The following is a 12,240-nucleotide window of genomic DNA, read 5'->3' as shown; positions in this document are numbered from 1 at the left end:
TCCTCCAATCATCACAATTTAATAACGTTTATTTCCCAGTAGGAGAGTTTTACACACCAGAATGTCACCGTATTCAATGGCTTCAGTTTCCTTCTGAATGGTCTAAAATGGCTTTTAATAGTTCAGGGAAGGCCCATCATAAACAGTGTTCTTATTTGTTTGTATTTTCTGGTCTCTTTTTTTTGTCTGATAGCAGCGCCACTAAACAATTAGATTATATATGGCTGACTTAACAGCACCACGTTGGTGGGTCTACAGCACATCTGACCTCAGCAAAGGGAGGTCTTTAGTCAGCTAAGACTCAGTTCCTCCTGAGACTAGAATCACCGACATGATTCATTTCTGATGGTCATATTTAAACAATTAAGTAAAGTTAATTTCAATGTATGATTTTAAATCATTTTGTAATTCATTATAGTTTGCATATGCAGTTGTCGTGTAAACTATTCATTATGAAATGCATATGAAGCCAAACGATACATTGTTGAATTTCTTAATTTCGGTCTTAGCATATTTAAATAAGGACTAATTTCTCATTTTGGGCCCATTTTTCAGATTAACCCAAAGCAAATCACATTTTAAAATATTAACAAAATTATATACAGTATATTATTGATATTTTCATGTTATTGTATATACTGTAAAATATTGTATACTTTTTGAACACAGAAAATATTTAGAATATTGACCACATACTGTATTACAGGGTGTCCATAAAGTCTCTTAACTATTTCACACATTCATTATAACAGCAAATGAAAGGCTAAATGACCAGCAAGGATTGAGTCATTAAATTAATGGTAACGCTTTTACCACAGCTCAGTCGCATTATTGAAGTCAGAAGAACCATTTAGCAGCTTTTTCTGTCATTCTGTTAGCACTCTGTCAGCAAAACTCAATAGCACTAATGATAAATGGTTCAATGCCCTTAATAAAAACATGCAAAAAAATACACCATTAGCAGTAGTGGAATGAAGTTTTTCACTATTGTGAAAAACCTTGGAAAAATCATTGTGTTTCAAAGAGTGGCTACATTATAAAAACAAACTTTTTTTGTCTGTATAATTTGTTTGTTGTTTACAAGAAAAACTAACAAAACTATATTCTCAACAGTTTCAATATGTCTGTTGTCGACGTCAACAAAGTCAACAAATCACAGATAATGTGTTCATGACTGAACAAAAAGTAAATAAACCTGAAATGAATATGTTCTAGTGTGCACCAGGGTCCTGTAGCAGAACACAGTGACACCTGCAGGTTTGCTATAGGAGTGAGCTCTGCTGGCCATCATCACAGACGGGCTTGATAACTGGACATTTCAAAATATATAGGCTAAAACACCATGACTAACTCTACGATGTATTAAGAGAGAATGACTGACTCATCCTTTCCATTCCTCCACACAAGCCGGAATCATTTTTGAACCTGATGTGGGAGGCACTGAGGAAGACGTTGGCACTTACTTGCCCACTGAGGCTGTTTGCAGCGTTGGCGGCTCCGTTAGCAGGTCCACCGGCTTCCACGGGTCCCTGGACGGCCCCGGCTGCATACAGACTCCCGCCGTAATCCAGGGTAAGACCGTTCTGGGGTGGCGGTGGTGGAGGTGGGGGGAAAGCAGAGAAAGGTGGAGGCACGAGTGCCTCTTGACCACCAGCACTATCCTGTGAGCCCTGGACGAGATAAAGAGGAACACACAGAGATTTATCACATTCACAAGAGCACCACCTGCATATACAAGAGTCAAGTCAACATGGATACGATTGGTCTGTGCGTGCGAGCAAATGCACATAGAATTCTGCACCCTTTAAATATTCACTCTATTCACATCTATTATTCAGGGTTCGATGTTTCTGTTCTCAGCGTTGTACAATGATGAGTGTCTACACCCACACACACGCTCGCCTCTGCATTTAAACAACCTTTGACATGCTCACACCCACACACCTAAACGCTCCCAAACACCAACTGATAGCAAGGAAGCCACACTTTCTGCCATTACATAGCATATTTAAGTTTAATATGGACGACACAAACAGCACACAGACGAAAACAAACATTACTGCGCTGGCTCGGGCATAGATACCCTAAATGGCAATAAAGTGATGGAAGAAGGAGGAGGAGGAGGAGGGTGGACAGAGGAAGGTGATGATTCAGTGGAGGATCTGCCAGAAGAAAATAAACCAACCACGGATGGCTCTGTGATCTATTTATAACTGAAACAATCGCAGCAGTATCAAAGACGTTGGGCGAAATCGCAGGTATTGCTCTAAAAATAAAATACTTCATTTTCACATATGTCTGCCTTCAGTGTTTGCTTATAGGTTTTTTTTATCAATCGGAAAAGATTACACATACATCATGTATATGGTACATTAAATATTAACAATAATAAGCAGGATTATATTGGTTCTAGTCGTTGTTTACTTGCCTCTAAAAAGACCCCACACCTACTTGACATCTGCCAGGGTACATCAACCCTGCGCCTGTGTGTGTGTGTGTGTGTACATGAAAGATAGAGAGAGTGACAGGCTGCAGTACAATAGATCTATGTCCCTTTGGGAGTGCTAAAAGTGTGTGGGCGTGCGTGTTGTGCATGCCATCTGTCTCCCTGCTTTTGACCTATCTCAGTGATACACCTGTGATATGCTTCCAAGAACCCTTCACTCACTTACAAAAGATGGGGACCTGTGACCTCTACACAGACCTCCTCTGGAGTCATGACACCAACCAGGTGATAGGGAGCTTACATTATTCACTGCAAGCTGGACCTTGGAATCGAACGTTGACTATCAAGCAGCACAAGCTGCCACTATCAGTTTGACACCACCTTTTCCCCATGTGAACACCTCCATAAATAGCATGTTATTTAAGAGCCATGTTCTTTCACTAATGTTCTGCAATCATAATAGACTTAAAAACAAAATTGAGAACCGTGTCATAAAGTGATGTGAGACTTTTTGTTATGCCAAGACCTTTTAAGGCCTCTGGCTCTTGGGTAAACTTAGTATGAAGCCACACCCTATGTGATCTTTATCTAGTTAGAGATATAAGGATAACAACATTCTTAAAATAAAACATTGTCTGCTATATTATCTCAAAAACATTTTGTTCATGATTTTATCAAACATTAATAAGAGCAGCATTGCATCTTTGCTTTTCATGGAAAATCCAGCAACAGGGCGGAGGACCTTCTTTTCACTAAACTTGTTGTATGAAGTCAGTGCTACAAAAGAAAAGTGCCCCCAACGCCCCACCAAAAAACCCAATCCCCACATAGGATTGATTCCAGTTGTCCTCAGAACTGGGAAATTCCCAGCTCTGCCCCAGATGACGTCACCTGACATCGGATTTCCCAGTCAGACAGTGAGCATATCCAGGGCGGCGTGTCAACACCGAGCCGACATCCTACAATATTGTTCGACAATTTTGTTTTGTATCTAAATCCTTTGAATACATAGCATTGTTCGCTGCGTCTATGTAGAAACGTTTCTGTTGTGTATTTATGATTTAAATTATTATTAGTAAATGTTCATGCTGGAAATGCAAACTACAACACGGACTGTGCTAACAGCTGCCAGCTCTGACTTCCCACTTTCAAGGAAACTGGAATGGAGCATGATTCCTGTAACTGCCGCTGGATAATGTAGACCATCTGACTAACTGAGATTTGAGAGGCTATATTAGTTATATTACAAGTGGGACTTACTTTATGTGAGCTGCTGTCAGTTAAGTACACAAATATTTGTGGTCCTAATTTACCAAACTGTGAAAGACTGAAATGTTCTGTGTGATAAAAGGGCAACAATTTAGGCTGCACTACAGCGTTCAGGGTTTAAGTCTGGAACAAAAAACACAATAACGAAATTGAATACATTTGTGCATAAGTGGAATGCATATCAATGTCAGTTCTGGACAACATCGATTCATCCGCTGTTTTGAGGAGCCGGGGGACACCCTGGACAGCAAGCTAGTCCAGAGGGCCAATAGAGACGAAAAGCCATTCTCTGACTTCGGTAGCCTACATCATTCGCTCCTAAATATCAAGTTACAGAGAGTACTTTATTCGTTGTTATTGCCAGCCACTTTGGTCACCAGTGTTCACTCAATACTCATGGTTTCAGCCTCCATCTATGTATGCGCAGGTGTGTGGGTCGAATCAACAAACACAGCTGTCTGATGAATCAACACGAGTACGAATCATTAAATAAACTCCCCGGAGAAATGTCACAGCAATTAAGTATTTATTTTAACCACCCGGCGCAAAAGCTAAACTGATTCTACTTCATTAAGTGCAAACTTTTTCGCTCACTTCAGCTGTTTCTTTGTTTGGCATTTATCTAGCTTTAATTATTTTATACAGTAGCAGGAGGCTCTGCTTGACGACTGCTACGGAGAAACTAACAATTGCTGTGTTGCTACAAACACATCTGGAGCAGGATGGTGAACAAACGTTTTCCAGCTTCTGTTCTGCGTCTCTCTCTCGCAAAAGCCGCATCTTATCAACAGATGGCGGTTCTTCTAAGAACCAACCAAGTCAAGAATGTTAAAAATAGCTTCTAAAACTGTGTAAATTATTCACATTTTGCAGTTAAGAAGAAAGCTCATGCTGCGGTGCTACTGGAAGTGATTTCATCAGCTTCCGAAATCACAAAGAGCACAGCAAATAACCCGGACGAGTCGACGAGTGGTTGTTTCAACCAGGTTAGCTCACCAACCCCGGACAGGCTGGTGAAGAGCGGCTCCAGGGCCATGGAAGGAGAAAGTTGATCACTCCCGCCGACTCGGCGTGGCATGCTGTGACACTGATGAAATTAAAGACGGCGATAAATGTGAAATGTCCTCAAAGAGGTTTCAACGCGTCATTCGTATCCATTAACAAAATGTCAAGTCACAAATATCCAACATTTTGAATGCATTTATCAACGTTATGTTTCTACTCTTTTCTGCTCCAGGACCTCACATGTATTAAGCACATAACCTTTAACAACAGAAGCCGATGTACTCCAGTACTGCTAAGTACACACACACACAACTCCCTGCACTAGCATGACCCGCTCTAGGTTCATGTGTCAGTCCATTACTCAACATCCTACATCCTAGACTGTTGCATACGAGTATGGGTAGAGGTAGCTTTTGGAAAAGCCTGATCCTTAAATCCACTTTTATCAGTGAATGGAATCATTGTGTATGATAAAAGTACACATTAAAAAGCTGTCGTCGCAGTCAAACAAGAGTGCATTGTTGTGCAAAAACGCTCCGAAGTCTGGCCTCGTGAATGACTGGACTGCAGCTGACTCACTCCCCCAAATTGACAAGTCGTAATCAGAGAGCTGGTGACTCGGACGTTAACACTGTACCGGACCTCCTTTGATGCCTTGACACTTCATATCATCTCCATGTCTGCGTTTCTGATGAGATGCAACACCTGCCAATCATCCCACTGACCGCTGACGTTTACACAGCCATTTGATTTTAAAAGGGTCGGCGTGAGCCCTGCAGGACATCAGCGGATATTTTCAGAGAAGTTTGCTTCATTCCCAGCACAGAACCAATCTGCAATGTAAGTTTCACGTGGCATCATCCGGACAAAAATAATGCAAGCCTACTTCCTCTAATTCTGGAAGTGACAGAGCTGTTGCAGCGGCCTGCGAGGCACATTAGGATAAAAGGGTCGGCAGAATCAGTGAAAGCATAACAAGGGAAGGAGGAAACTTCAATGCTGCCCTGAAGAGAAACCATGCTCTGCTGTATAGTTGTAGATTTTGCGTGTGTGCCTTTCTGCACAGATCACCGGGAGTTGCATAAGTGTGTTGGTCGTCCAGGCAGAGCCAGTGACTCCGAGCAGTATGTGGCTTACATCCGGGTCAGTTAACAGAAGCAAGTGTCTGAAAAGGCCCATTATAAAATGTGTTTGTCTACAAGAGGCTTGTGGGAGAGGAGGGAGAGCCGCGAATAAAGACCCGATCGCGTCGGCTCTTGGTGCATACCGGATCATTCACCAGAGACGAAAGGTAATTTCATGACGCAGTTAATGCCTCCCATTTTGGCTCAGAACACCAAGGTGTCCACTTCATTTTAGAGTTTCGCTTCTGACCCCAACAAACATGGTGTCTCCGCAGCACATCGATGAGCGAGGAGACACCCGCTAGTTTAATGATTCCATCATATCCACCCTCTTCTTCGTTCTTCATCGTTCTCTCCTCCCCCTCCCTCTCTTCTACACGCTGCATGCCATCGTTCTCCCTTTCCACCCACTCTCTGCTGTGTGCTTCTTTACGCTTCATAAAATCCAGACGGGACCCTTGCATGTGTCCCACCTCCGTGCATGCCTATCAATCCCATTTGCTACATAGCAACAGGATATCAGTGTTGCCCCGACTCCTCCTTCCACACTCCATCTCCTTAAAGGGTAGCATGTCTGTTTGTCAAAGAGGCCACGCCCAATTCACCCCATCCTTCACCATGTAGGGTCTCACGGCTGTTTCCCCTTCCTCACACGCCACGCTCTGTGACTGCAATCCACACATGAACAGGCCTCAGACACACACCAACTCTGGCTGTCATCGCTGCTTCGGATCCATCAATGGGTCGCTTGGTGCAAATGCAGCATTAGATAAACACATTATTACAAAAGGATGATGACGTTTATTGTCTAAATTCGAACCCACCTGCTGCCACCATTCAAAGCCATGCAGGTGAACACACAAACAAGACAGGGAATCGCATTTACCTAACATCGACACTCCTCCATCGATACATAAGCTGTGACCGTGAAACTAGTTTGTCTTGTCAGGAAGGGCTTCCTGAAAACACTCGGGTCAGCTGGTGTGTTTTGAAAAAGGTGCACTAAAGACTGCTGCTCTATGCAAATTAATACACATACGGACAGAAAACGAATGCCTAGTACAGTACACAATTTGCTTTCATAACATTATGTCAACAACTAGGTCCATTTACACTCAATTTTGCAAATGCCAAATAAGAAATTAAAATGGTTCATATTAGTTCCATGCTTTGCATTGTCCTATTTTACCACAAACAACTTCAAGGCCTAACAACAACCTTTCAATATTTAATGAACAGAGAAACATATGTGTTCCTATGCCATTAAATGCTTTTCTGCTTTTGTTGTATTCTGACTGCTGAGCAATTTATTATAAATGACTGGGATTGAATTATTGATCAGATCCAGAAAGATGCACATTCCAGGGCTGTGTCATGCAAATAGCACGAAGTTAAACAGAGCATGACACAGAGGAGAAACAAAACGTCCATTAATGATATGATGTGTTTTTTAACTGAAGTGATTTTGAGGAGAAGAAGATAATGCAGATGAGCACAGCCTTGGAATTGAACCAGCAAGCTGCACCAAAGCAAGGCCACTTCCGTTGTCGCGGCAACACAACTCATAAAGATCACTCGAAAACATTTAGAACACGCTGTAAACTCCACGACACAATTTTCGGCTCCCTGTAAACGTGGAGCTCGCATTTTGCAGCAGGTAGAAGTCGCTCCCTGGCCCCGGGGCACGAGCTAAGGTGGGGCTTGAGAAAAAATGTCAGGGTGCAGAATACAATCTCAAATGAACGCAAAAAGAGACTGGAGTTGAAGACATTTGCAACTATCGACCAATTACTGTTCACAAATGCATATGTGGATGCAAAAGTGATTCTATTGCATTTTAAGGTTTTTAAGTTCAAGTAGAAATGTCAACTGGAAATAGAAAATCTCTCCGGTAACTCTTTTTGATTTAAGTGAGAAGGCTCTTTCTGTAAATACAGACCCCTCAAAGTAGAACGTCCTTAAAAAGATTAGGAGGAAAACGTAAGAACGTTATTTATAAATCATGTCATTTATAGCGTCATTGTGACTCCTTTTATTTGATGAGTGTGTACATTCTGATGTGCTGGACCTTTTGCTCCACTTGGGACGAGTAGTAAAGGGCTATGCCGCAGCAAATAGGACGGGTCCATACCTCAGTTACAAACTGATTTCTCTATCACTGGTTAAAACAAGATAAAACCAGCTGATCCATAAGCATGTCTCATTAAGTGACTGTATAGCTCTTTATTTGCATAGATAACGCTAGTCTCAGCACAACAGCAGTGTGCTGATCAATAGGGGTATCCCCAAATGCTGACCGAAGCAGTCCCATAAACTAAAAAAAAAAAATCCATTACCATTCCCCTATTCTCTCCTTCATTTTCAACCCATCCCCCTCTTCCTAAGGCTGTTAAAGAAGAAGAAAAAACATTGAGATAACAGCTGCCAGGCCCCCAGGGAGAGCAAGAGGAGGGAGAAAAGAGGTCGAACAGTAAAGAGAGCAGGAATCTGAGGTACAGCTGAAGAGAAGCACGCACACACCACCACAAAGGAGGACACGCGTGCGCACGCACACACCAGAACCTGACTCATACCAATCCGAATGTAATGATATGAACGTGACACGTCATGCACAGACTTCACAGCTCACTGTGCGCCTGAGCTTATGTGTGTAAACCAAACGTGTGACACACCAATTTCAGTGAGGAGGTGGTGTTAGCTGATCAGACGAGCATGAGAAAGGAAGAAAAATGACAGAGGCAACTGTTCTGGTGGACACCTGTCTCCATCACTCCCAGGCTGGGGTGATGTAAAGAGACAGCTGTCAGGGCACTAAAGAAAATAAAAGAGCTTCAACTCCCCCTTTATTACTTCTTTACTACACCCAGCTCCGGAGCGTTTGTGCAGCCGAACCAGCCGTACAACTGGCTGTCATACTGTATGTTCATGTCGAATATTCTAAGCATACATAATTCATGGCAGAGCGCCGTTTCTGCTTGTAGAAGAGCTGATGTTCAGATTGCGTGCGCTTCTGGTTCCCGGCAGAAGAACAGTTGCCACAGCATCACCGCTAGTGCGTTTCTCCATACCGCGCTCCCCCGTCGGGTCGTATTCTACACAAGTTATCAGCAACTGACCACAGAGTCCGGAGAGTGAAGTGCCTCGGCCGGGCCACTCCAGCAGAAGGGGGTCAAGCAAAGTGCTCATCTGTGAATTAACATTTCATGCTCGATGACAGTCCTGACAGCTCTGCCGCAGAGCTGCCTTCACCGGAGCCGTTTGCAAAAGCAGATAGAAAAAAGGAAGATAAAGACTCACCGACAGCACGGAAGGATAGTACAGTCCCATCATCGTATTCTGTGCAACAACAAACTGCCGTCTCTCCTCTCTCTCTTTCCCACTCCTTTTCTCACGCTGCCTCACTTTCTCTCCAATTTGGTGTCACCTCAGCAGCTCAGGCTGCCGCGTCTGTCTCACAGATTCAAAATCTCCCTCTCTTGCCCCGCTTGCTCCGTCTGCCCTGCCAATCCCCCCCACCTCCTCCCCACTTCCTCCTCCACTGCTGGCCTCTGTCACCGTCACTCTTCCTTGCTTGTTTGCTTTCCTTTCTTCCCCTATCTCACTGGCTCCCACTCACTCGTGTCTTCCTCTCTCCCACTCGCTCCTTGCTTTCCCTCAACCCCCAGCCGTCTGTTTTGCTGCTGTGCCCTTGCCTGCTCATCGCTTCTGTCTCTCCTCCTCCTTCTCTCCTTCGTTCTCTCTCCCTCATAGCCTCTCCCCCACCCACCGCTCTTCCCCTGTCACACCTGAAAGCTTTCTCCTCCCCTTTGTTTCCCGCTGGCGTCGCAGTCCCTCCCACTTCTCTCTCCATCCATCTCTGTTCTCCTTCTCCATGTAGGTGATCTAACTGGGGCTGCTGACACCACTGGGAGAAGTAAAGAAGACTACTCCTCCTCCAAGAGGCGCGTTATGTAAAACGTCAGCACCTAGTTTTATTTGATCAGCTAAATGACTGCTGAATCGTAACACACGTCATTGTTGAGCTAGACTACTGACGCAAAGGTAGATCTATCTCTCTTCCGACGGATGAATGTATTTTTAAATGTATTCGTAAGGCAAAATGAAATATTTCCTTGTTTACATTTAATAATATATTAATGAGTGTTCTTAATCCAGATTGCTGTCTATTCTAGTTAGTATGTTCTTTGCACAGCATGTCAAATCCTTCCTTCACCACACATCTCCTGCAGTTCTTTTGCTTAATGTCGCTCAATTCAATAAACTGATAAATGAACATGAACACACTGCAGCTGTTGGAGATTCTTTCAGACATATTTTTGAATGTCTAAATAGCTTTGCCACGAGTGGTGTCTCCGAAGTGGCAATGAAGGACCCAGTGCGGAAGATGGGTTGGATTTTCACATGTGCGACGACAGAATGCATCGTACATCTTTCAGGGTCCTCCTTAACGGTCGATCTTAAATGGCGGAGTCTGGCTCAACTGACTGCAGGAGTGCTGACCTTGCCAGTCTCAGTATATTGGGGCCCCGATGCCGCTAAAGCACTGGGGAGAACCCAGCACATAGACATATATTCTGCCAGAAAGCTAATGAAAACACAAGGCCGCAATGTTGACATTCATAAGTGACTCCGCCAACTACAATTTCATCTCAAGCACGCCCTGACAGAAACCCCACCAGCACCTGAAAGCCACAAATGATAATTTAATAGACATTAACTATCTACCAAAAAAGCAGTAGGAATTAACTTGGACTGCTACCCTCACGTCACTCTCCTCATTCTTCCACTTGGATCAAAAGGTGTGAGGACTTGCTTTCACGTCACCACTAGAATGTGATTCTTATACATGGATATCTGAAAATTATTCAAAGTAAGAGCGCAAAGGCAGCCCAAAAATATGGTCTACACCAGATTCGAGTCAGATGTTTCAGGTATGTAAAGAGAACATGTTGCAAAATATATTCACCCAGACGTGTCAGCTACACAATGCACCAAAACCAGGAGAAAAGATCCAAATCCATAGCGGTTACAGGGACTCCGAGGTCACGTCCACACGGAGGCGTATCTTTTCTGAGCCCATCTATTGTCATGTCATCTAAAAAAAACGTGCCTCTGCAGACAACTTCGTAGTACACAAGCAAGGCCAGAATGTGGCGTTTTGAAGACAACAGACAAAGATGTCGCATGTGTTGAGCTGCACAGTAGCAGCGCAATAACCCAATAGTGGAGACGCCGGAGTTGACCAACCAATGGGGGTGAGCTGTTTTTATAATTTAACGACTGAAGAAGTAGATCTGTGGCCAGAATAGGCACCAGCAAGAGGGGAATTTGTATGAATCTTAATTAGAGTTTTTATTTGATTTTAGTTATGAAGCCAGGGTTCTCAGCACTTTAGAAACATACAGGGGGCCTACACTGGGGTTTTGAGCCCCTGTGGTGGGATTTCACTCCCTACACTGAGATCATCTCAGCGTATGGAGAGTTTATCATTTTGTTTTTTTGTTAAAATGCAGTGAAATATGACTCTTATGTCAGTAGTCCCTCACCATCAGTCGAGTAGGTTACAGAGAGCATCGGATCCAGTGACTGAAAACACTGGGTTGATGTGGATGAAAGGCCGATCTGATGCAAAGCTCTCCACGTGGGCGGGGCCTGAATCAATTTTATCAACAGTGCAGCATGTAGTTCAGAGAGAGATCGTGACTCGTCATCGTCATACTTTGATCACATAGATTGACACGTGATAAAGTTAATCTGATCCACACAGAGACATTGTGTCCCATGTTTATCAGCAAGCGTCAACGCATGATACAAGCCTCCTTGCTTGATTTAAAGACTCCTAATTTGCATTTTACAAAGGCATTCACCAATTGAAGCTACAGGTTCTATGTGAGGCAACTGTCAGACATGTTCACACTTGGACCTGCTGCCTTTCACCACTCACTTTTCCCTTTGATCACATTATTCTCACACTGCAGCTGCTCAGGTTTAGCACCTTGGTCTTGTGGGAATCTTCACATTGCTGCATTGTTTTTCTACCCTTTCTACCTTTTGTCCTCCCTTCAGGAAACTCACATCGGAGCCTCTAAAGTCCTTGAGTGGATTATTAAACCACGTTTCCCACCGAGTTTGCCGAAGAAGCACTCGTGCTTCGTGACGATCCAGCTCATCCCCTTTGGTAAATAAGCAGTGCATCGTCTCAGGACATGAAACAGAATCTAACAAATTGGCTTCTGCAACATCTAAGAAACAGCATGGGTATGAAATCTCTAAATCTGACGCAAATTCACGCTCGGGCTTAAGACAGATAAAGAGCAGATAAGCAGCCAGAGGTCTGGTAAAACACAGCAAAAGAGATGAAGGGATTATGGGGAGAACATGAGAGACTGAGTGGAT

At 43.6% G+C, this 12,240-nt stretch overlaps 1 protein-coding gene across 7 annotated transcripts in view; it reads right to left on the bottom strand.

Moving 5' to 3' along the window:
- Positions 1 to 12,240, bottom strand: part of LOC128753493 (RNA binding protein fox-1 homolog 2-like) — a 31,012-nt gene that overhangs the window by 10,994 nt on the left and 7,778 nt on the right. For 6 of the 7 annotated variants that reach the window (XR_008413861.1, XM_053855253.1, XM_053855250.1 and 3 more), the window contains exon 3: positions 1,464 to 1,670. Coding sequence is in view for 6 of the 7 variants with exons in the window: in XM_053855253.1 (XP_053711228.1) it covers positions 1,464 to 1,670 (207 nt within the window). In the remaining variant the exon portion in view is untranslated. Of the gene's footprint in view, positions 1 to 1,463; positions 1,671 to 9,141; positions 9,575 to 12,240 lie in introns of those variants that run through there. The other variant, XM_053855255.1, reaches the window with a different exon arrangement.

This window comes from Synchiropus splendidus, chromosome 2, assembly GCF_027744825.2.
Source record: "Synchiropus splendidus isolate RoL2022-P1 chromosome 2, RoL_Sspl_1.0, whole genome shotgun sequence".
Lineage (NCBI taxonomy): Eukaryota > Metazoa > Chordata > Actinopteri > Syngnathiformes > Callionymidae > Synchiropus > Synchiropus splendidus.
This window is presented reverse-complemented; position numbering and strand designations above follow the sequence as displayed.